At 39.9% G+C, this 24,906-nt stretch overlaps 1 protein-coding gene across 1 annotated transcript in view; it reads right to left on the bottom strand.

Annotated features, from left to right (window-relative positions):
- Positions 1-280: 280 nt before the first annotated feature.
- LOC126236435 (nuclear pore complex protein Nup85) overlaps positions 281-24,906 on the bottom strand; it is a 149,847-nt gene continuing 125,221 nt past the window's right edge. The window contains exon 12 of the mRNA XM_049945738.1: positions 281-659. Coding sequence (XP_049801695.1) covers positions 353-659 — 307 coding nt within the window. The 3' untranslated portion in view covers positions 281-352. The remainder of the gene's footprint in view (positions 660-24,906) is intronic.

Here is a 24,906-nt window from a genome sequence, read left to right as displayed (position 1 = left end):
CATATCAGCTACTATAACCAGATCTCAAAATAAATAGAGAAGTACTAGTTACCAGATGAACTATGTGGTGATTGACAAATAGTTTTTGTAAAATTCAGTTCATGAAGCTTGCTTTAAAGTGGAAAAGGTCCATATTTTTTCACTAAAGAAACTGAAGTGACTGTCGCAGTGCGCCCCTCACCTCGCCCCCTCCCTCCGAGAGGGAGGGGGGGGGGGGAGGAGAGAGAGAGAGAGAGAGATACAATTGCAAATTTTTGGAATAAATGAATGAATTAGGTAATTCTTATACACACACACAGCCAGATGTTTATTGGTACCAAAATTACAAATGAATAAGTTTTACAGAAATCTTTCATGATAATAAAAACACATCTTTGTCTGGAACTTCTTTCTTTACTATATGGCATGCTTCGTAATTAAGTGCTCTTGCAAGATTGCGAGCTAGAGCTACTCTTATTAGATTAATTTTGTCTGGCATTTCTGCATCATTTACAGACTTTTGGCTCTTTTTACACCTTGAAGTAGACAGAGAGACTATGCCCTTTTCCAACAAGAGTTCTTCCAGGCATTGGCTTAGTCCATAAGTGTCACTTGATGTGAAAATGATGTCATTTGACTCCAAAAGAGGCAAAGAATCAATCAGAAGTGTCATCCAGAAACTGAAACAGAAATAAGCAATAGGCTATTGCATTTCACATCAACAATACTGATAACATCATCAACTGTGATTAGTTAAGTATTAGTACAGGCTACAAAACTTCAGTGCTCTCGTGCCAAGTTATTCTCTGCTTTTGTGTAAATTTTTGTATCAAACCATGTGTGACAAATGTGGTGGTTGCCGTAGAAATCTAAAGGAGGGGGGTGTTCTGTGAAGACTGTAGGTTATGGTTTCATTGGGGTAAATGTAGCGATGAGGAAATGGTGATAGATAATGAGGCTGCAGAGTGAAAATCTCATTCTGGAATGTAGGTTATGTCGAAAGGACAGAAAAATCACTGAACAGGAGGCAAAAATTTGTGCCCTTAAGGCTGAATTTGGAATTATGTAGGCTAGGGGAGGAAAGATAGGGGGGTGCTGGGAAAAGGTAGCAAGCAAAGGGCGAAAAAGGGAAACTGTTGAAAAAACTTTAGAAATTCAGTTAATAAATCAGTTTGGGTTGCTTTCTGAAGTAGTGGAAGAAGGGCTTCATCCAGATGTAGTTGAATGTAGGTTGAAGCAGAATATGAACTTAAAGAAAAAAAGACAGGTCAGTATCAAATCAGAATAGGAAAAGAATAATTCTGCTTCTAGGTAGCAGTCGTGTGAGGGGTGTAGGCCAGCAGCTTCAGGACAAATTAGGTGCAGGGTATCAGGTCACAAGTTTTGTGAAACCAAGTGCTAGCCTTATCCAGGTGACTAAACTTAGGTCAGCTATGCAAGGACTTTGAGAAGGAAGGTCAGGTAATTATAGTTGGGAGAGCAGGAAACAGCCTGGCTATGAATCCAAGATTGGGAGTGGCCTGGACAAAATAGAAGCAAAAACTGGGAACACAAATGTGTGGTTTGTGGAGTTCCAGTTGATGCTATTGGTAGGTAGGGATACACTACACATGGCCTACAGCTAAAATAGGAAGGGAAAAGATAAGTTAGTTTCTCTACTAGCAGAGACTGTGAGGGGGGAGAGGGGGCACAGTCACACAAGGGATTATCCCTTGTGGTAATGGGACCAGGCATACAGGTTTTTTTTTAGGTTAAAGCGAAAGTCCAGACAGACAACATTCAAGAAAAATAGAATAAAAGAGGCTTCATGTACACCAAATAGCTATAAAGCTAAGGGTAGTATCAGTTTACTTCATCAAAATACCAGGGGAATAAAAAATAAAGTAGATGAGCTGTTAGTGTGTTTAGATGATCTCAAAAATAAGAATGAGATTGATATACAGAGTGTTCCACTCAAACCTTCCTGGTTTCAAAGACACAGGAAAAAAAGCCACACCACAGTAGATACAACATTGAAAAATACACCACATTGTAGAGCATCTCAAAGAATTTACTTATTTATCATCAGTACACCTCTACATGTGAACTTCTTGTAGCATGAAGAATATCGAATCTATATTCAATTTCTTCTTTGTAACATTTCCTCTGTTATTGTTGCAATCACATTAGTGATATGATGTCGCGACATAGGAATATCGTTCCACTTTGGTCGCATACACGCGGTCCTTCACGAATCCCCACATGAAGAAATCAAGCGCCGTAATGTCAGGTGAACGTGGTGGCCAGGCAATGGGTCCTCTGTGTCCGATCCAACAATTGGGAAATTTCCTATCCAGGAACTTGTGAACAGCCATTGACAAATTTGGCGGAGCTCCATCTTGTTGAAAAATGATGTTGGGTTGCAAGTTTTGTACCTGAGGGTACATAAATTGCTCCTACATGTCCACATACAATGACCCATCCACTGTTTGTTCTGCAAAGAAGAACAGTCCAACATACCTGTCATGCATTAGCCCACACCAGTAGTTTAGTTTACGGCTATCACAAACATGTTCAATGACAACGTGTGGATTTTGCAAACCCCAAATCCGAACATTATGCCTATTAACCCTACCTTATAGATGAAAGGTTGCCTCATCGGAGAATAAACATCCTTCCAGGAAGCTGGCATCCATATCAATACACTGCAGCATATCCGCAGCAAATTGTTGTTGGCATGGTTTGTTGTTCAGTGTCAGATGTTGCAGAATTTGCACTTTGTAAGCACACATAAATTGACATGTTCCACATCCATGAGGATCTCCTCAGCACGGATCTATGGAACGAAAAACTAATCTAATCTAATCACATACGAAGATGCTGGTGAACTACAGGATGCAATGTTGATCGAGGTACATCAAGTTGCCCAGACGCTTGACGAATTGACTTATGTGGGCTTCTGAGAAATGTTTGTCACTGTCTCTTCTGAAACTCCGTAACGGGCACCGCCACAATGTTTCAGAACACATCCTGTTGCCAGAAACTTCCTATGCCATTCCTTAATTGTTTTCACAACAGGTGGATAACATTCATAAACACAACGATAATTTCTTTGACAGTAATCTATGATTTTGTTTCTGCAAACCACACCACTGCTTGCATGTGCTGCTGTGGAGTTGCCATTTTCACTTTATGCGGCCATGCTGCACTCTGATGATGATACTTAGCATTTCTGACATGGGAATGTAAATTCTTTGAGATGCTCTACAATGTGGTGCATTTTTCATCATCATGTCTTCTGTGGTTTTTCTCTCCTGGGTCCTTGAAATCAGGGAGGTTTGAGTGGGACACCCTGGACTGTCTGTTTGAACACCATGAAACTGTGGGGAGGGAATTGTCCATATAAATGGATATAATTTAGCATCTAACTCTTGCAGATCTAGTTTGGATAAGGGGGGAGTCGCCATTTACACACAACAAGGGTATACGTACAAAACAGAAGAAGAAAGCAAATTTTGTGTCGATCAGAACTTTGAAGTTTGTGCAGGTGAACAACAGCTAGATAATGTAGTGTTGATATTAGCAACAGTGTACAGGTCCCCATTAGGAGATTGGGAGCTATTTATAAATAAGTTTGACTCCCTATAATGCTGTCTGTCAGACAAAAAGAAGAAGTTACCAATCTGTGAAGATTTCAATGTAAACTTTCTAAGTAATTCTAATAAGAAAAATGAACTAGATGTGTTATTAATGACATAGAACTTCGAATTAGTGATCAACTTCCCAACACATATAGCTCAATACAGTAGCAGTCTAATAGATAATGTATTTGTACAGCAAGATGATGTAAAATTAATACATGCTTTCCCTGTGATAAACGGATTATCACACCATGATGGACAACTGATTAACTTAGAAACATTTCAGTGATCAACTTCCCAACACATATAGCTCAATACAGTAGCAGTCTAATAGATAATGTATTTGTACAGCAAGATGATGTAAAATTAATACATGCTTTCCCTGTGATAAACGGATTATCACACCATGATGGACAACTGATTAACTTAGAAACATAGCAGGGTGTACAGTTCAGAAACCATTCAGTAGAAGTGTAAGGTGGTCAACCCAGTATCTATAGAGCACTTCAGAGAAAGTTTAAGAAAAGTTAATTGGAGAGATGTATACGATGAGCCAAATGCTAATGAAACATGTACCATATTTCTTGTTAAATTTATATCCCTTTTTGTACATTGTTGCCCAAATGAATTACTAAATGTAACACCAAACAGTTTTCAAGGAAACCATGGATTACTACAGGTGTTTAAGTGTCTTCAGAAATAAATAAATAAAAAATGTATGAGACAACACGAATTAATAGACCCAGAAGCAATTTTACACTATAAAAATTGTTGTAACATACTGAGAAAAGTTGTCAGAAAATCGAAAAATATTTATACCAGAGATGAAATTAACAACTCTGAAATAAAATCAAATCAATATGGAATGTTGTTAGAAGGGAGACAGGAAAAGCAACCACAGGGGTAGGTAGTATTACTATTAAAGAGAATGAGACCATCTTCACTAACAGCACACAAGTAGGTAATACATTTAATAACCATTTCTTAAGTGTAGGTGAAAAAATTGGTGAGAATTGTTCAAAAGAAAAAGCCAAGTAGTACATGGAAGAGTCAGTTTTGAGAAATCCTTGTTAGATCTATTTTCATCTAACAACCTCTTGTGAAATAAGGAAAAATCATCAAATCTTTGAAAAATAAATGTTCTGTTGGACTAGATGACATCTCAAACAAGATATTAAAACAATGTGCAGCAGTTACACCTGATGTTCCGAGTCACATCTGTAATGCATCACTAACACAAGGTATTTTCCCAGATAGGCCGTTGTCAAGTCTCTCTACAAAAAAGGGGGACACCACAGATGTCAATAATTACTGGCCAGTACTCTTGCTTAAAGCATTTTCAAAAATCATTGAGAAAGTATTGTACTCGAGTGGTTAGCCATCTCAACAGTGATGGGATACTTAGTAAACCACAGTTCCGATTTCAAAAATGCTGTTCCACTGAAATAGCGATGTACAATTTCACTGCCCACATAATAGAGTCATTAAATAGTAAAATGTCACCAATAGGAATTTTCTGTGACTTATCCAAAGCATATGAGTGGTTTAAGTCATATCTACAGAACAGGAAGAAAAATGTTTCTTTAAATCGTTTAAGTGATTTAAGGAAGTTTCCCACTTCATCTAACTGGGGTGAAATTACACTAGGTGTTCCACTGGTTCGATCATGGGTCCCCTTCTGTTATTGGTATATTTGGATGACCTCCCTTCTCATTTGAAACAAGAAGCTAAACTGACACTGTTTGCTGCTGATACAAGTATCTTTATAAATCCAGTAAAAGAATCTCCAATAGCAAATAATACAAATAATGTCTTTGGAAAAGGTATTGATTGGTTGTCTGCTAATAGGCTTGCTCTGAACTTAGAAAAAAACACAGTAAATCCAAATTTCTACTAGAAGGAGTACAGTTCCTTCAATAAATACAACACATCAACAGTATTCCATAGCCACAGAAGAACATATTAAGTTCTTGGGTGTAAATATAGATGAGAATCTTAATTGGAAATTTCATATTTTGGATCTCCTAAAGTGACTAGGTCCAGCAAACTTTTGCAATCAGAATAATTGCCAACTTTGACGATACAGAAATTAGCAAGCTAACATACTTTGCATACTTTAACTCTCTGATGTTGTACGGAATGATATTTTGGGGTAGCTCAACACTTTGGCAAAAAGTATTTGCTGCTCAAAAGAAAGGAGTTAAAACTATGTGTGGGCCTCATAGTCACACATCTTATAGGCATCTGTTTAAAAGGTTAGAAATTCTTACAACAGTCTCTCAGTACATTTACTCAGTAATGAAATTTGTTCACAACAACATGGACCAGTTTAAAAACAACAATGGCATTCGTGATTATAATCTTTGGCACAGAAAGGGGTAAAATATGCTGCTGTAAATCTTTTTGATGAATTACCAGATGAAATAAAATGTCTGACAGACAGCAGTAATCGTTTCAAAAATAAATTGAAATCATATCATCTTGACAACTCCTCCTATAACACAGATGAATTCTTATATAGGAATCAATAAATCCATACATATAATATATGCACTTTCTGCCATTTGAGGGAATGGGGTAGTCAATAAAAATTTTAAGCTTGACACCAAAAAATGTTTTATGAATACTCAACATCTTTTACAAGGAAAAACAATTGGAAGTAATAGCGGAACAAAATTGATTTCTTAGCTCTTAAATATTTCTTATGTGTGCAAAGTTGTGAAGATCTACACATCTGAATGTTTCTTCTACGAAATAATTTCACACAACCCTTAAATTTCTCATGGTTAGGTAACAAGGCCAAAGACAATCAAGGGAACAGTTTATACAGTTGTGTAGACAGTTTCAATATTTGATTCAGCGTTTTTAATCCAATCCTGACAGTGAAATGAATTAATATTCATTCAGTTACCTAATTTTACTATGGATAGGGCAAATATACAGGGAAATAGCAGTCACTGACAAAATTTTGCATTAGTCTTTAAATACACTGGTTGGTATTACTCCCAAGTTTCTGGCCTTTCATAATTACATCACCTCAGCATTTCAGGACACTAATTATGTTCGTTGTGGCTTATTCCACAATGCAACTTCTCGCCCTCCTCCCAAAAGGCTAAAGCCAGTATCATACAGGCAGTGACATTCAACATGCAAAGTGCTGACTTTACCATGCTGTTGAATGCTCAGAAATAGCCCGGTTTGTGCACATGGTACATGTGTCTCAGTGTAGGATACATGATCACAGTGCACTCCAGCTGCTGTTGACAGCTTGCAAATCACACAGTTTGTTAACAAAATTGGCAGGAATAAAATTCCTGTTAGCTCTATTAAAACATTTCCTCCCTTGTCTGTATGATAGTCATGTTGTTCTGTCTATGGTATACATAAACGAAAACTTAATATCCATGATCATGCTACAGGGCGTAAAGGATAGAATCATGTCTAGTTAGTAAGGACATCAGCTTATAAAAGTGCCATTGCAAATACAAATTTACAATAGTGCTTCACATAAGAAAAAATTATTTCATAATTCTCACTTTTTAGTAAAACTCTGCCATTCTTACTTGATCACTGTTTATATGCATCAGCAGAATCTTTAGAAGTGTGAAATACATGTCTTTAAACAAGAAATTTCTTACTGCAAGTTCTCTTGCAGATGAAGCCAATTGAAACACCTCACTTTTAAGAGAGAGCCCTCTTATATCTACATAACATTGAATATTTGAAAATGTACTTCTATTAAAGTAATGTGCAAGTATGACAATATGACAACCTTGTAGGAATCAGGAAGATGCGGTGTGTGTGTGTGTGTGTGTGTGTGTGTGTGTGTGTGTGTGTGTGTGTGTGAGAGAGAGAGAGAGAGAGAGAGAGATAGTGGGGGGAGATTGGATTTAGAGGTGTTAATTGCTGATTTATTGTGCCTTGAAGCAACATAATTTTCTAACATGAAGTTACTTAATTGCTGATGTATTGTGCCTTGAAGCAACATAATTTTCTAACATGAAGTTACGAGATGAAAATTTTTGTATCATCATTTTATTTCTTGTCATTTTATCGCAACATATCATACCAATGAAGATATGTTCCAAGAGATCCTCAATTTTCTGGCGCTCTAAAAATAGCATATATTCAAAAGATATAAGTCGTGGTATAAACCCCACCCTATAAGGGGTTCAATTAAAGTAAAATATAGCATCTGCCAATCCCATAGTCTGTACTGAAAAGAGAGATGGCCTGCATGTGACGTAAGTGGTGTTCTTCAGTCTCACTGGTCTATGTTCAAATGCATGTTCAGAATATCTGACATGCTTGATATTGCTCTGCATATTGGAAAATACTCCACACTGTGCTTCTTCCAGACTATGACATCAGAAACTCAGCACACTCAATGCTGATGTTCAAATGTGATGACAACTTAAGCCTTGTCTCTGCATCCACGGCTTTCTTTCTTCATCTCCATGTAAGAACAACATTTCACTTTATCATATATTTTAAATAGGATGTTCTTGGTCACCCCCCTTTTTTTCTTTCTGCAGTCTTCCCCTTGAAAATGTTTTTTAAAAGAAATATCGCATGTAATTAAGTGTCCAATGAGTTCTGCGTTGTGTTGGCCTACAGCTTTCAGGAGTTCATTCTTCTCGCCTATTTCTTGCAGAACCATCTCATTTATTGTTCTGTCAGTCCAACTAGCTCTTGCAATTGTCTTCAAGAACCACATTTCCGCAACTTCAAGATGAGCTTTCTCCTGCCTTGCAAGTGTCCATGTTTCACACATCCAAATGTCAGAACACTCTGCACAAAGCCTTTACAAGTCTTTTCTTAGTGTGGAAGCTCATAATCTTATTCAGTACAATTTTCTATTTATTTTGGAATGCATTCTTGGCCAGTGCTATTCTTCTCTTGATTTCCTTGAGGCATCTATTGTTTTTCTCCACAGTGTTACCAAGCTAGTGATACTAGGTTGCTGTCTCAAGTTGTTCACTGCCTATTCTTATATCAATCTTATGTCCACTTCATTTCTTGTCCATAACCATGACTCTTCTTGTTTATTATCTTTTGATTTAAGACCTTAAGCATATAAAATAGCTGTTTCTCAGAGTCTACCACTATTGTAATGTCATCAGCAAACCTCATGCAGTGAACAGGAATACCATAATTTTGACTCCAGTTGTCTTTCCTTATATGGTTTTTATTGCCATCTTGATAACAATATTAAATAAGTAAGGTGACAGAGGGCACCATTGTCTTACTCCCCTTCTGATTTTTACTTCTTTCTGGCTACCATTATTATCCAGTTCTGTGTTTTTGTATATACTCTCTTCCAGTCAAGTCCTACTTTGTTCATTGGTTAAAAAAAACTTTCCTACCAACCACCATATCAAATGCCTTTTCCAAGATGATATATGCTATATAAGCTTTCCTGTTTACTTCTAATATTCTGTCCTAAATCTAACAGAGCCAAAACTGCTTCTCTTGTTCCTTTTCCTGATGTGAAGCCAAACTGATCATTGGCTAAGTTCCAATATATTTTCATTTTAATCCTCTCTTTAACTATTGACAGTAATATTATTGTTGCATGTGATGTAAGGGCTAGTGTATTATAATTTTGAATTTGCCTTATTGGGTAAAGCAAAAGTTTTAATTTTTGTGGTATGATACCCCCTTCATAACACTAAGAAACTGCAGTGAACTATTTACTTTTGAGGTTGTGACTACAGGTCTGCAGGGATGTCACGTGCACCCATTGCTTTCTTTGATTTTAACCTATTTAGTGCAAGTAAGAATCTTCTTTTGTTGTTGGTGGCCCTTATTATTCTCATCAATTAGTTTTTCTATCTTCAATATATTCGTCTAAACTTCCAATTTCAGCATCACTGTACTTGTCTTCAATATACTCTTTCCATCTGCAACTTATATCTTCTATGTCATACAGCAGCTTCCCGTTGTTACCCCGCACTATGATATTTCTGGTTCTCTGTCTGTAGTATCTTTGCTTGTTGTTCCCAGATCTTTTCCATTTTCTAAATGGCACATTGTTGTTATCTCGTTTTTTAGTGCTTTATATTCTTCCGGGCTTTTCTCTTTTAGTCTGTTCCTTTTGCAAACGTGTTCCAATATTTTTGTGTTCATCTGAGGATTCCTACATTCTAACTTTCTTATTCTTAGGGACCTGAAAAATGTGCACGTCTGATAAATGCAAATATAGATGCGAATGATGACTCAAACTGCAAAATACTGACAAATGCTGTTTCATAGAGAACTGTCTCCAGATGAACTATTTTATCAGACATGGTTTTAAACATCTTTATTTTATGAATGTACACTTATCACCATGAAAAGAACTGCATCCAGACGGACAAAGAGAATTGCAATCACTGTAGGCAGGCAGGCAGGCAGGCAGATGGTACCATACACATGAAACAACTACACTTTCAATTTGGAAGGAACAACATGTAGTGCGCTACAGTGCCGCAAATCACGCATGCTAGCACAGTGTTGGGCCCCCGTGGTTGTTAATACATGCATTGAGATGTGTGGCATGGAGTTGTACAGGTCTCGGGTGAAGTCCTGTGAAACTCTATCCCCTCCCACTTGCACCTGACTGCACAGATGGATGTGGAGTCCTGAAGACACACTTCATGAAATCCCACACATTCTTGATTGGGGAAACAGTGTGGCATTCAGCTGGCCACAGCAGACTATCCACAGCTGCAAGACACACTCATAAGATGGCAGCACTATGAGGATGAGAGTCGTCCTGTTGAAACAGGACATGAACATTCACGAACAGCAGAGCTACCACTTACAGGACCTCATCCACTTACCATTCAGCTGTCATGGATCCCATTAGGAAAATTAACTGTGAATGGGCACCATACAATAATGGTATCCACATCATCACACCAGGCTGGCTAAAGGGTAATGAGAGCCCACAAACTACTCTTAGTGGCACACTCTATTGTGCCTCCAGACACAAACCCTGTGGTTGTCACCTCTAAGGTAGAAATGAGACTCATCACTAGAGATGACCTGCGACCAATCTGTAGGCCTCACGTATGTTGTTGCCGACACCAGGCGAATCAGTCACAATGCTGTGCAGGAGTGAGTGGCAGACGTCATAACGGATGGTGTGTGGTGAGCCCTGCTTCATGCAGCTGCCTGCCAATGGTAGCAGCGCAAACAGGATGTTAAACAGAAGGCAGGGAATCCCAAAGAATGGTCCCTGTTATTGCTACTGGATCTGCTTGCATGTGGCAGCCTATCTTTGTGGTGCTTATCACACATCCAGATACATGTTGCGCATGAATGCCTTCCTGTGTCCATTGTCACCAACAAGGGCAATGGTGTTGTCCACATAGCCACTGTGTTGGGTAATATGAAGCTAGTATCAACCACCCAGCCTTCCACAGCCCAATGCTGCAGCTCCTCTCAAACTCCCAGCTGGGAAACATATGGGCAAATATGTCACCTGAACATAGTGCATGTTCAGGAGTGCTTGCATGTGGTGGCCTATCTTTAGTGCTTATCACACATCCAGATGATACATGTTGTGCACGCATGCTTTCCTGTGTCCATTGTCATCAACAAGGACACTGGTGGTGTCCACATAGCCACTGTGTTGGGTAAAATGATGCTAGGACCACCCAGCCTCCTGCAGCCCCTCTCAAACTTTTCCAGCTGGGAAACCTACTATCAAATGTGTCACCTGAGCATAGTGTAAATTCAGGTGATGCTTTAGTGACATTACCCGCTGTTGTACTGTCCAGTACAGCCATTTGGGGCCCTCTTACATCAACCTATGTGCAAGACATCACGGGCCAAACTGCACTCCCTGAGTGCAGGCCAAACATGTGATAGTAATCATTGCATAGCTGGTGGTGTGCAATGTACCCATCCAGTTTGCAATGGATTGGTCAGTTCCTACTGGATGCAGCTCTTTTTAAGACAATAATATCGAAAATGTAACCGTGTTTGCTTCCTTGTATTGCACATTATCTGACGAAGTCCACTTGTGAGAAATAATGTGCATAAGGCTATATTTGCTGACTGGGAAGTGCATGAATGTAACAATGTATCAGTGTGTTTGATGCTCTGGTGTCACACTGACAGTGGTCAGTTAAACTTTCAGTTTAAGATGCACTGTGCATAATGCAAAGTAGGACTCAGCCACGGGACCTAGCACCTTAGAACAAAGAAACACTTACGTTTGTCTGGTAGCTAAAATTCAAGAGTATACAGGGTGTTTCAGAAGTGATAGTCAATATTAGATGGGTAGATCACATAACTAATGAGGAGGTATTGAATAGAATTGGAGAGAAGTGAAATTTGTGGCACAACTTGACTAGAAGAAGGGATTGATTGGTAGGGCATATTCTGAGGCATCAAGGGATCACCAATTTAGTATTGGAAGGCAGCATGGAGGGTAAAAATCGCAGAGGGAGACCAAGAGATGAATACACTAAACAGATTCAGAAGGATGTAGGTTGCAGTAGGTACTGGTAGATGATGAACTTTGCACAGGATAGAGTAGCATGGAGAGCTGCGTCAAACCAGTCTATGGACTGAAGACCACAACAACAACAACAACAACAACAACAACAAGTCAATATTCAGGGATATGACAGAAATCACCATTTGAAACAAAAACGTCAAGTAAACATACCTTCAGAGCTATTAGCAATCCTTGATCTTTGATACTGTGAAAGATATCTCTTCTACTGCAAGCTCTTTGCTTTACATATTTTTGGAAGTGGCAGTATTGACAAAAACAAAGGGAAAAAAAGTCCAGTAAACATGTGCTCTAAAATGCATACCTTAAATGTTATGAGCATTTGTTCATTAGAAGAGTTAAGTTTCAAAATAGCGAAGATGAAAAAGTGCTCATAGCTCTTAACGTATGCATTTTAGAGAACATGTTTACTGGACTTTTTTTTCTTGTTTTGGTCCACACTGCCACTTCCCAAAATATGGAAAGCAAAGAGCTTGCAGTGTAGAGATTTGTTTCACAGTATCAAAGATCAAGAATTGCTAATAGCTCTTAAGGTATGTGTTCAAGACCCCTTGTTTACTTGAATTTTTTGTTTCAAATGGTCATTCCTGTCATATCCCCAAATATCGACCATCACTTTTGAAACGCCCTGTATATAATGCAGATACTTTAACATGGCAATTTTAGCGGACGAGTGTTCTGAAATGTGGTTGTGTTAAATGCCAATAGAGGTTGGGCTTGAATTACCTCATTTACAACACTGTCAGCCTTGGAAAGCAATTGTGTAACAGCCATTACCAAATACTTTTGTGTTGTGCATTGATAGTTTTCTTATTTTAAAATGATTGCATAAACTAATCTGGGCCACAAGGGGAGTTAGATTATGACCCTCGCAATACCAGAAGAGATCAGGTCAGCGATCTCTATTGCCATGTGTCAGTTCTGCTTTTACAGAAACACAGAACATGAGTGAAAGGGAGACAGGGCTCATTTCCTCACACCACTTCTCTCCCCTCTGGTGCTCATAATTTTAGTTCACTTATGTTCACAGCCCACTGGCGATTTATGGTGTCCACACCCTGCACTACAGTGACCAGAAAACAAAATATGTCAACGTATTTCAACCACACTGAAAGTCTTCTCCTATCATGCAGACCGAATTATTTTTGGTTCTACTTTTATGCTAAAAACCTTGTCAGTTCTATGTGTAACATAGTTAAATATGGGTCACACTGCTATGAATTACCATGAAAGGTTGACATCAGTATTCTGTGGATTTTGTAGTTATCAAATTGGATGGGAAAAAAATAATGTCATAAACACTTTAAATCACAGGAATACTGTGTTCACCAGCAGGAAAATGCTGCTTCTCAACAGCAGCAATTATTTGTTACGAGCTATTTTTTAAGCTTATTTTGAAATGAGTGAAAAGAATAATCCTGTTCCATATGGCGATCCCTCTGACCATCCCCTCTGGCAGTTACAATTCCTATTTGTTTTCACTCATGGCCCACTGCCATTTTATAGTGTCTGTACTCTACACTATAGGGACTGGAAAACAAAACCTGTCAGTGTATTCAACCATGTCAAAAGTCTTCTGCTAACATGCAAATAAAGTAGTTTTTGGTTCTACTTCTACGCCTTGTCGGTTTTATCTGTAGCGTTGTCAGGTATGGGTCAGACAGCTATGAATAGTCACGAAAGATCAAAATCAACATTCTGCCTATTTTGTAATTTTCAAATTTGGTGGGCAAACAAAAATAATGTTGAGAACACTTTAAATTGGAGAAGCATGGTTAATTGGTGGGAAAATGCTGCCGATTACCGATGTAATCCCTTGTAGAAAGCATACGTAGAGCCAAATGAAGAAAACCACAAAAGCACATTTTACAAGGGGGGTTGGGGGAAAGAAATAAAACCCTGCTGAAGTTTCTGCAAAAGCAAACTTTCCCAGTCAAAGAGCTCCCCATCGTCACAGTCAATTTCAGTGCACTAAAGCTTTGTCTTCAGGCACTGAGTGACAACCTTTTACATTTGAACATCTAATCATTTACAAACAAAAAGAAATAGATGTTAATTTTGCCAGAAATGTAAGCTACATTTTCACATCCATACAGTAATACATCAGTGGCTGCATTTGTTATATCTGACTTGATAACCTCTCAACTTCTTTCTTTCTAGTCTGTTCCACTGTTGGACAGTTTAATTCCCGCACAACCTCAGGGTCCTTCAATTTATATACTGCCCATTTCTTCGGATATTTCAGGTCATGCTGCTTAAATCTTATATTGCACTTCGCTGCAACAAATGTATGCTCATTACCTATATAGGCACCAGTTCCTTGATGTCTCAAAATGAGTCCTATCAAGCGATTCCTCCTCCTAGTCTGGATGTGCCACTAATTTCTTTTCTTTCCAGTTCTATTCAGTACCTCCTCGTTAGTTACATGATCTACCCACCTAATTTTCGGTATTCCTCTGTAATACCACATTTCAAAAGCTTCTATTCTCTTCTTGTCTAAACTGCTTATCACACATGTTTCACTTCCATACATGGCTATGCTTCAGACAAAAACTTTCAGAAAAGACTTCCTGACATTTAAATCTATATACAGTGTTAACAAATTTCTCTTCTCCACAAACACATTTCTTGCCATTGACAGTCAACTTTTTATATCCTCTCTTCTTCGGCCACTACCAATTACTTTGCTGCCCACGTAACAGCACTCATCTACTACTTTTAAGTGTCTTGTTTCCTAATCTAATTCCCCCAGCATTAACCGGACTAAATTTGTCAACATTCCATTATTCTTGTTTTGTTTTTGCCGATGTTCATCTTATATCCTATTTTCAAGATGCTGTCCGTTACCTTCAATTGTTCTTCCAAGTGCTTTGCTGTCTGACAGAATTATAATTTCATTGCCAAAACTCAAAGTTTTTATTTCTTCTCCCTGAACTTTAGTTCCTAGCCTCTTTTTTGTTTCCCTTACTGCTTGCTCAATGTACAAATTGAATAAAATTGACAGGGTTGCCTGTCTCATTCCCTTCTCAACTGCTGCTTCCCTTTCATGACCCAATATATAATCATCTTATATCTCCCACTACTGCCTGATGTCTTCCATGTGTAGCATATACTCTTTGGAGCTTCATACCATGTGTCTGTTACAACCTTTGATGATGTTCCCAAAATTCCAATAAGTTTTCATCTCTTGAGTTCATTCTTCTCAACCTGAACTTACTAGCATACATTTGTTTCTCTCATATGCCTCCTAATGCATTAAAATCTACCATGAGACTAACACTGCCTTTGGTGTTTATTATTTCCATTAATTCTCCAATGAAATCACAAATGTTTTCTATTTCTTCATTGTTACAGTTTTTTTGTTGTTATGTCAAATGGGCTATCTTTCAACTGTGATATCCTTCACTCACATGGTATGTGTTCATTAAGTGGCACCCATTTCTTTGTTTAATAAAATAGCTGTGCAATTTTTCCCTGACTTTTGGCTTCCACTGTGAATTATTTTGAAATAATCTGATCTAAAGTCACTATTTTCAGCCTAAATAGTCCTATCTCACTGACACTGTCATAGTCCGACTTCATCCAGTTTTTCCACATTTAACTGTGTTCATGCATTCCATGTACCAGTGTTAAATTTATCTTTTCCTTCTTCTTTTTGGTTTTCTTCCTCCTGCTCTGCAAGGACTTTGTGGAATGATGACCTGAGAAGCTCATCATTTCTCCTGCTGGATCTTGTTATCCGAAACCCACAATCAGTAAAAATAAGTACATTATTAGACACTGTCATTGTTGCTACACATGGGATATCCAAATTGATGTTTCATGTGATAGTCTCCTGTTGCTTTCCACATCACTACGTGGCCTTGGTGGCTTATATCTGCCTTCAGGAATAGTTTCTCACCCCAAGGGTGAGGGGTAACCTACCTCCATCTGCTCATCTGCCCTCCAAGGGGACGGCTGACACTCAGAGATTCCAGGTGACATTCCTTATCACCACCAAAAGACTTTTTTTTTTTTTTTTTTTTTTTTTTTTTTTTTTTTTTTTTTTTTTTTGCATAAGTGCACCACAATTTTCTCCCCAAATGTATGCTTACATTTACTGTGGAATATATTACACAACAATAAATTATTTTCCCCATACAACTGTAAATCATTTTCCCCATATTTACACCTAATGTATAGTTATGAACTTACACGTTCATCAGCAACTAAATTAAAGATTGCTGTAATCTAAGACTAAGTGCTCCTGTTGTGATGGCTTACGGAATCTTTCAGCATGACATGTAGCTGCAGTATCTTAATACCTCACAGCAGCTTTCAGAGTGATATCAAGTGCCCCCCCCCTATGAACTACGGACCTTGCCGTTGGTGGGGAGGCTTGTGTGCCTCAACGATACAGATAGCTGTACCATAGGTGCAACCACAACGGAAGGGTATCTGTTGAGAGGTCAGACAAACGTGTGGTACCTGAAGAGGGGCAGCAGCCTTTTCAGTAGTTGCAGGGGCAACAGTCTGGATGATTGACTGATCTGGCCTTGTAACGCTAACCAAAACGGCCTTGCTGTTGTGGTACTGCGAACGGCTGACAGCAAGGGGAAACTACAGCCGTAATTTTTCCTGAGGGCATGCAGCTTTACTGTTCGATTAAATGATGATGGCATCCTCTTGGGTAAAATATTCCGGAGGTAAAATAGTCCCCCCATTCGGATCTCCGGGCGGGGACTACTCAGGAGGACGTCATTATCATGATAAAGAAAACTGGCATTCTACGCATCGGAGCATGGAATGTCAGATCCCTTAATCAGGCAGGTAGGTTAGAAAATTTAAAAAGGGAAATGGATAGCTTAAAGTTAGATGTAGTGGGAATTAGTGAAGTTTGGTGGCAGGAGGAAAAAGACTTTTGGTCAGGTGAATACAGGGTTATAAATAAAAAATCAAATAGGGGTAATGCAGGAGTAGGTTTAATAATGAATAAAAAAATACGAGTGCAGGTAAGCTACTACAAACAGCATAGTGAACGCATTATTGTGGACAAGATAGACATGAAGCCCACGCCTACTACAGTAGTACAAGTTTATATGCCAACTAGCTCTGCAGATGATGAAGAAATTGATGAAATGTAAGATGAGATAAAAGAAATTATTCAGATAGTGAAGGGAGACGAAAATTTAATAGTCATGGGTGACTGGAATTCGGTAGTAGGAAAAGGAAGAGAAGGAAACGTAGTTAGTGAATATGGATTGGGGGGAAGAAATGAAAGAGGAAGCCATCTGGTAGAATTTAGCACAGAGCATAACTTAATCATAGCTACACTTGGTTCAAGAATCATGAAAGAAGGTTGTATACATGGAAGAACCCTGGAGATACTACAAGGTCTCAGATAGATTATATAATGGTAAGACAGAGATTTAGGAACCAGGTTTTAAATTGTAAGAAATTTACAGGGGCAGATGTGGACTTTGACCACAATCTATTGGTTATGAACTGTAGACTAAAACTGAAGAAACTACAAAAAGGTGGGAATTTAAGGAGGTGGGACCTGGATAAACTGAAAGACCAGAGGTTGTAGAGAATTTCAGGGAGAGCGTAAGGGAACGATTGACAGGAATGGGGGAAAGAAATACAGTAGAATAAGAATGGGTAGCTTTGAGGGATGAAGTAGTGAAGGCAGCAGAGGATCAAGTAGGTAAAAAGACGAGGGCTAGTAGAAATCCTTGGGTAACAGAAGAGATACTGAATTTAATTGATGAAAGTAGAATACACAAAATGCAGTAAATGAAGCAGGCAAAAAGGAATACAAACGTCTCAAAAATGAGATCGACAAAAAGTGCAAAATGGCTAAGCAGGGATGGCTAGAGGAGAAATTTAAGGATGTAGATGCTTACCTCACGAGAGGTAAGATAGATACTGCCTACAGGAAAATTAAAGAGACCTTTGGAGAGAAGAGAGCCACTTGTATGAATATCAAGAGCTCAGAGGAAACCCAGTTCTAAGCAAAGAAGGGAAAGCAGAATGGTGGGATGAGTATATAGAGTGTGTATACAAGAGCGATGTACTTCAGGGCAATATTATGGAAATGGAAGAAGATTTAGATGAAGATGAAATGCGAGATATGATACTGCGTGAAGAGTTTGACAGAGCACTGAAAGACCTGAGTCGAAACAAGGCCCCGGGAGTAGACAACATTCCATTAGAACTACTGACAGCCTTGGGAGAGCCATTCCTGACTTAACTCTACCATCTGGTGAGCAAGATGTATGAGACAGGTGAAATTTCCTCAGACTTCAAGAAGAATATAATAATTCCAATCCCAAAGAGAGCATGTGTTGACAGATGTGAAAATTACCGAACTATCAGTTTAATAAGTCACAGCTGCAAAATACTAACACAAATTCTTTACAGACGAATGGAAAAACTGGTAGAAGCCGACCTCGGGGAAGATCAGTTTGAATTCCATAGAAATGTTGGAACACGTGAGGCAATACTGACCCTACGACTTATCTTAGGAGAAAGATTAAGGAAAGGCAAACCTATGTTTCTAGCATTTGTAGACTTAGAGAAAGCTTTTGACAATGTTGACTGGAATAATCTCTTTCAAATTCTGAAGGTGGCAGGGGTCAAATACAGGGAGCGAAAGGCTATTTAGAATTTGTACAGAAAGCAGATGGCAGTTATAAGAGTCGAGGGGTATGAAAGGCAAGCAGAGGTTGGGAAGGGAGTGAGACAGCTTTGTAGCCTCTCCGCGATGCTATTCAATCTGTATATTGAGTAAGCAGTAAAGGAAACAAAAGAAAAGTTCAGAGTAGGCATTAAAATCCATGGAGAAGAAATAAAAACTTTGAGGTTCGCCGATGACATTGTAATTCTGTCAGAGACAGCAAAGGACTTGGAAAAACAGTTGAACGGTATGGACAGTGTCTTGAAAGGAGGGTATAAGATGAACATCAACAAAAGCAAAACGAGGATAATGGAATGTAGTCTAATTAAATTGGGTGATGCTGAGGGAATTAGATTAGGAAATGAGACACTTAAAGTAGTAAAGGGGTTTTGCTATTTGGGGAGCAAAATAACTGGTGATGGTCAAAGCAGAGAGGGTGTAAAATGTGGACTGGCAATGGCAAGGAAAGAGTTTCTGAAGAAAAGAAATTTTTTAACATCGAGTATTGATTTAAGTGTCAGGAAGTCGTTTCTGAATGTATTTGTATGGAGTGTAGCCATGTATGGAAGTGAAACATGGACGATATATAGTTTAGACAAGAAGAGAATAGAAGCTTTCGAAATGTGGTGCTACAGAAGAATGTTGAAGATTAGATGGGTAGATCACATAACTAATGAGGAGGTATTGAAAAGAATTGGGGAGAAGAGGAGTTTGTGGCACAACTGGACTAGAAAAAGGGATCAGTTGGTAGGACATGTTCTGAGGCATCAAGGGATTACCAATTTAGTACTGGAGGGCAGTGTGGAGTGTAAAAATAATAGAGGGAGACCAGGAGATGAATACACTAAGCAGATTCAGAAGGATGTAGGCCGCAGTAGGTACTGGGAGATGAAGACGCTTGCACAGGATAGAGTAGCATGGAGAGCTGCATCAAACCAGTCTCAGGACTGAAGATCACAACAACAACATCAAATGCGGGATGGGCAAAGATGTTTAATGTAAGTATATCTGGTTACAGCTAGATCATGTTCGTGTCGATTTCATTTCAGAGTCCATGCAACAAGCACTGAGCTTCTAACAGTTTTACTATGCAAAGAATGTACAACGAAAACCTTGATTTGGGGAAAACAGACACTGTTGTTGTAAAATGCCATGGGCAATAAAGTGTTAATGACAGCAGTCATTTTCAACTACTTCTCTTTTCAACAGCAGATAGACAGTACAAGGTGCAGTAAATTACTTGTCAATTACATGCTGGACAACAGCAAATGTACCATCCAGAACTCAAACATCACTACCATTTCACCCAGAAGTGTACGACTTGCAGCACAGAGAGAACTATGGGCACCCAAAGCATGGAAGATAGTGGTCTGTACTGAAAGGTCATGATACATAGCAGTGGCAGGGTATGAAGATGTTGGATACCACGTAAAGGGTGCAATCCACTTTACAATAACACAGTGTTAAGGCATTCTCCTGTAAGGAAGATCTGCCATCATCTGTCACTTTCTGATGATACAGGAACATACTGCCTGATCATGGGAATCTATTTGTTTGCCTGTAGTACCCCAAATGTATGGAAATAAACCAAGATTATATGTTGTGTGTAATACCTCTGCAAATGTCATAAGAACTCAACTTGCTGATTGTGTTTTGGGTTAAATTACATACTTTATGTGCTCAGTGTATATTAGGTTTTACCAAAGATACACACTTACATTCAATTATAAAAATCTAAACAGTCTGTTTTCCATCAAAACTCTGACTTGCAAGGCAGAAAAATAAGTCACAAGTCAACTAAATTATGTTAGTCTTCATGACTATCTTAGGCTGTTGTTATTGTGGAGTGACATGGCATGGTGAGCAGAGCAGTGCTGACAAAACAAACCAGTGCTGGTCAGTACACGTGATTATAGTGGCACTACACGTAGAGTGGCATGGAACAGAGCGGCACTGAGTGAATTGAACATGGGTGCTTCTGAAAGCAGTAGCCAGAGTGTTCGAGTGACTCCGCCTGCATTTGAGCAACACCAGCAACATTCAGCTGTCGCTGGGGGTAGCAGTGTGCTGGCACTTGTGTTTCTTTTGTTGTACTGTTGAGAAAATGGGATCAGTGGAAACCTTGACAACAGCTGTTTTTATTCTGTATCTTTTGTGGGACCAATGAAACAACTATCATCAGAACTCATTCATTTTGGACAAATTATCTGACAAGCTGACAGCATAATTACAAGCAAATACAGAATAAATTTCCTTAATACCTTATTTCTTTCACTGTCTTAAAACAAGAGGTGATAAAGTTTAAGTAGCATAGCTGACAAACACAGGAAAACCATGTTTTAGTATGTGAAAAGTTTTCAAAGCTGTTTCATTCTGAAAGCTTCATGTGAAGCTCTGTCCAGTCTGCTAAGAGCCTTGCGCAGAATGCTATATTTCTACAGTATGTTGCTCGACAACATTCGGGGTCCTTCTAGGTCAATGAATGTTGTGGAGAACATGCAAATTTCACTGTATCATCAGTAAATTTTGCTGACATTTCTGTTGGCTTTCAAAATATGCTATACTATGCACTCCTTTTCTAAAAGTACATTCAATTAATTGTCATTGATTAATAGATTCAGGTGGTTATGGGACTAAACAGCAAGCTCATCAGTCCCGAGATTCCATAGTTCCTTGCGTAAGAGTGAGGTCCTGCTAGAAGTGGACTGATCCAGTCAGAGCATTCAACTTATAAAGTGAGGAAGTTAAAACAGACACAGTAGAAAGCATAAAACGCCAGGTCAAATCTAAATACTGGAAAACCAGAGGGATAAAAGAGCGGTCTTTGCACAGGGGAATGGTTATGGATCCCAGACCTAGAAAAAAATGGAGAGAGGCCCGAACTACAACCACTCTACCCCTACTCCAGGAATGAAGTAAAACCTTGTATCTGAAAATAAAAACCTCTTTCACATAGGAAACTGAGGATAAGTTGAACCATCTGTGAATTGTCTGCTAATACTGAAGACAAGGAATCTGGAAGACCATACTTAGTATGAGGGACAAAAGAAGGGGACATTCCACCAATATATGGGATGCTGTCAGTCTGCTTCCACAACCACACAGTGGGGGTGGTTCATTACTCTAGAGAAAACAATGTGGGGTGCCTGGTATGATCAATACATAGACAGCATAGGACAGTGGACTACTCCTGAGAGCAGCAGAAGAAAGAGTGCCAAGCCACAGAAGTCTCCTTGATTGTGCACAGTTTATTACTGAGAAGAGTAGTGCACCAAATGTCTACTTTTGGACACAGAGAGATTTTGTGCGTATCCTTATATCTGCACCTGGAATCATGAAAGGGAATTGGGGGGGGGGGGGGTGTAAGGGGGATAAGTAACTGCCTGTCTAGCCAAACAGTCAGCCAGTTCATTCCCTCAGATGCCCCATGCCTCCTCAGATGCCCTCATGCCTTGGGACTCTCGAGGCAGACAATAGAGCAGGCAGCACAGCCAAGGGCAGAGAGGTCATGGATAGCAATGATCAAAGGGTGACAAGAGTAGCATTGGTCTATTGCCCGTAGCTGCTCATTGAGCCGGTACATATTAAAACGCCATGGAGGGAGGCCTGAGTAAGAAAATGGAGGGCCCAGTTAGTGGCTTGCAGCTCTGCTGCGAACACATTACATGACCCCGGCAGTAAACGGTGTTCCATCCCAATAACAGGCGTAAAAGCATGTCCCATCTTATCTACTGTTTTAGAACCGTCAGTGTAGTAGATGGCGGCAACCTGGAATTCTTCAAGGATGGAACATAGCCGGAATATCACAGGGGCAACAGAGACCTTATGAACTGGAACAGGTTGGTGCTAATTCGTGGTCAAGGCACCATCTGAGGGAGAGATAATACATGGGCATCTTCCAGTGAGTGGATACGGAGACCCGACAGAAGGAAGTGAGATGCATTCCAACCGGCAATCCCACCAGATGTCGAGTATCATGAGGGAGACATCCCTCATTTGCAAAGATGATGGGGTACATGGGATTGTCAGGGAATCTTAGAATGGTGATTGCGTAAGAAACCAGGAGTTGACTCAATCATTTGTAGAGGGGGATTCCCACTCCTGCAAGGAGACTGTTGACAGGACTGGTGCGAAAGCACCAATAGCCAGACTCATCCCATAATGATAAACAAAGTTAAGTAGTTTCAGAGTGCAAGGAGCCGCTGAGCCATAAACCTGACAACCGTAATCTAGTCTGGGCAAAACCACAGCATGATAAATTTGGAGAAGATTAGTATGGTCTGTAGCTCAAGATATGTGGGCCAGGAGGTAGAGAGCACTGAACTTCCACATCACATAGTTTTCAGATGATGAATATGGGGCAGCCACGTCACCTTTTACTAAAATACAGCCCAAGAAACAATATTGTGCTGCATCATCTAGCTGCTGGTTGCCTAAATAAAGTTCTGGATTGGGATGTACTGTGGGTCAACAGCAAAAATGTATAACCCACATTTTTGAGGAAGAAAACTGGGCGACATGGGAGAGGGTCCATGCAGAGGCCCACTGGATGGCACCTCGTAGCTGGCATTCAGCAGATGCTACTGACTGGGTGCTGCACCAGATGTAAAAATCGTCAACATGCAACGCTGGGGTAATCAGTGCCCAACAGAGGTTACAAGCCCATTGATGGTGATGAGGAAGAGTGTGACACTTAACACAGAATCCTGTGTGGTTCTGTACTCCTGGATCTAGGGATGCTGAGTGAAATACCAACTCGAGCCCTGAAGAGCTGGTGGGATAAAAACTCGTGGATAAAAATCTGAATGGGGCCGTGAAAGCCCCCATCAAAGATGGTAACTAACACGTGATGGTGTCAGCCATATCGTATGCCTTATGTAGGTCAAAGAAGAGCGTGGCAAGGTGCCGGCAGTTAGTACAGGCCTGTAGGATTGCTATTTCCAATCTGAGTAAATGGGCAGTTGGAGAGGGTCCTTCCCAGAAGCTACACTGATATGGGGACAAAAGGCCCTTAGGTTAGAGTACCTAACATAACTGGAACCTAAACACCCTCTTGAGCAGTTTACAAAGTACGTTGGTAAGGCTAATCGGGAAGTAGCTGTTGAGAGATGTTGGGTTCTTACCAGGCTTGAGGATGGGGATAACTATGCTGTCTCGCCATTGTGGGGGGAAGGCACCCATGAGCCACATGCAGTTGAAGACCCTGAGTAGATGTTGCTTCTGGGTAATGTCCAAGTGTTGGATCATCTGGTTGTGGATGGGATCTGGGCCTGAGGATGTGTCATGTGAAGAGGTAAGAGCCTGCAAGAATTCCCATTCAATAAAGGGTTCAATATAGGATTCAGCTTGGTGGGGGGTTCAAACAGAGGAGTGTTTCTTCATCTCGTCGTTTCTGCTGGAGAAAGTACCAGGATAAAATGAGGACGCTGATGTTGTCACAAATTGTGTCGTGAAGTGTCCTGCATGGACCAATGGATCAGTACACAGAGCATCCTGTACAATTAATAAGACCCTGAACAGTTGATTGTCACTGGCTGCCCAGAAGGCTACAGAGCTTGGACTAAACCTGCAATGGCGAGGCATACATTCCCAGGGAGGAAACATACCACTCCCAGCATTCCTTGCTTAATAAGGTTGCGAGCCTTAGTGTGGAGACATTTAAAAGCGATAAGGTTGGTCTGTGAAGGGTGTCATTTAAACATTGCGCTGTGTGTCAGCATTCCTGGGTAGTGACTGCTGTGTCTTTGGTGCACTGCAGGACCAGTTGACGACAACGGGGACCTGTGGGTAAGAGGATAGCTGCACCAGCGGCGTGAAGAAGAGTGGTGGAGATGTCTTGCATGACCGCGTCAATGCAGTCCGGGAGAGAGATGTCAAAATGCACAGCAGAAGAATATAAACGCCAATTGGCTCCACAGAATGACCAACACAGGGGCCTGTCTGTCTGGTAGCGGCAGGGGAATTATAGGGTCACCGGAAAGTGGTCACTGTCACTAAGATCTTCATGGGGTGACCAATGTAGGGAAGCCATGAGAGGAGGGGCGGAGATCATGAGATCAATAGCAGAAAAGTTGCCACGAGTGGCACTGAAGTGAGTAGGGGCATTGCCACTGACAAGAAACAAATCAAAGTCAGTAAGA

The sequence above is a fragment of the Schistocerca nitens genome, chromosome 2 (genome assembly GCF_023898315.1).
Source record: "Schistocerca nitens isolate TAMUIC-IGC-003100 chromosome 2, iqSchNite1.1, whole genome shotgun sequence".
Classification (NCBI taxonomy): domain Eukaryota; kingdom Metazoa; phylum Arthropoda; class Insecta; order Orthoptera; family Acrididae; genus Schistocerca; species Schistocerca nitens.
This window is presented reverse-complemented; position numbering and strand designations above follow the sequence as displayed.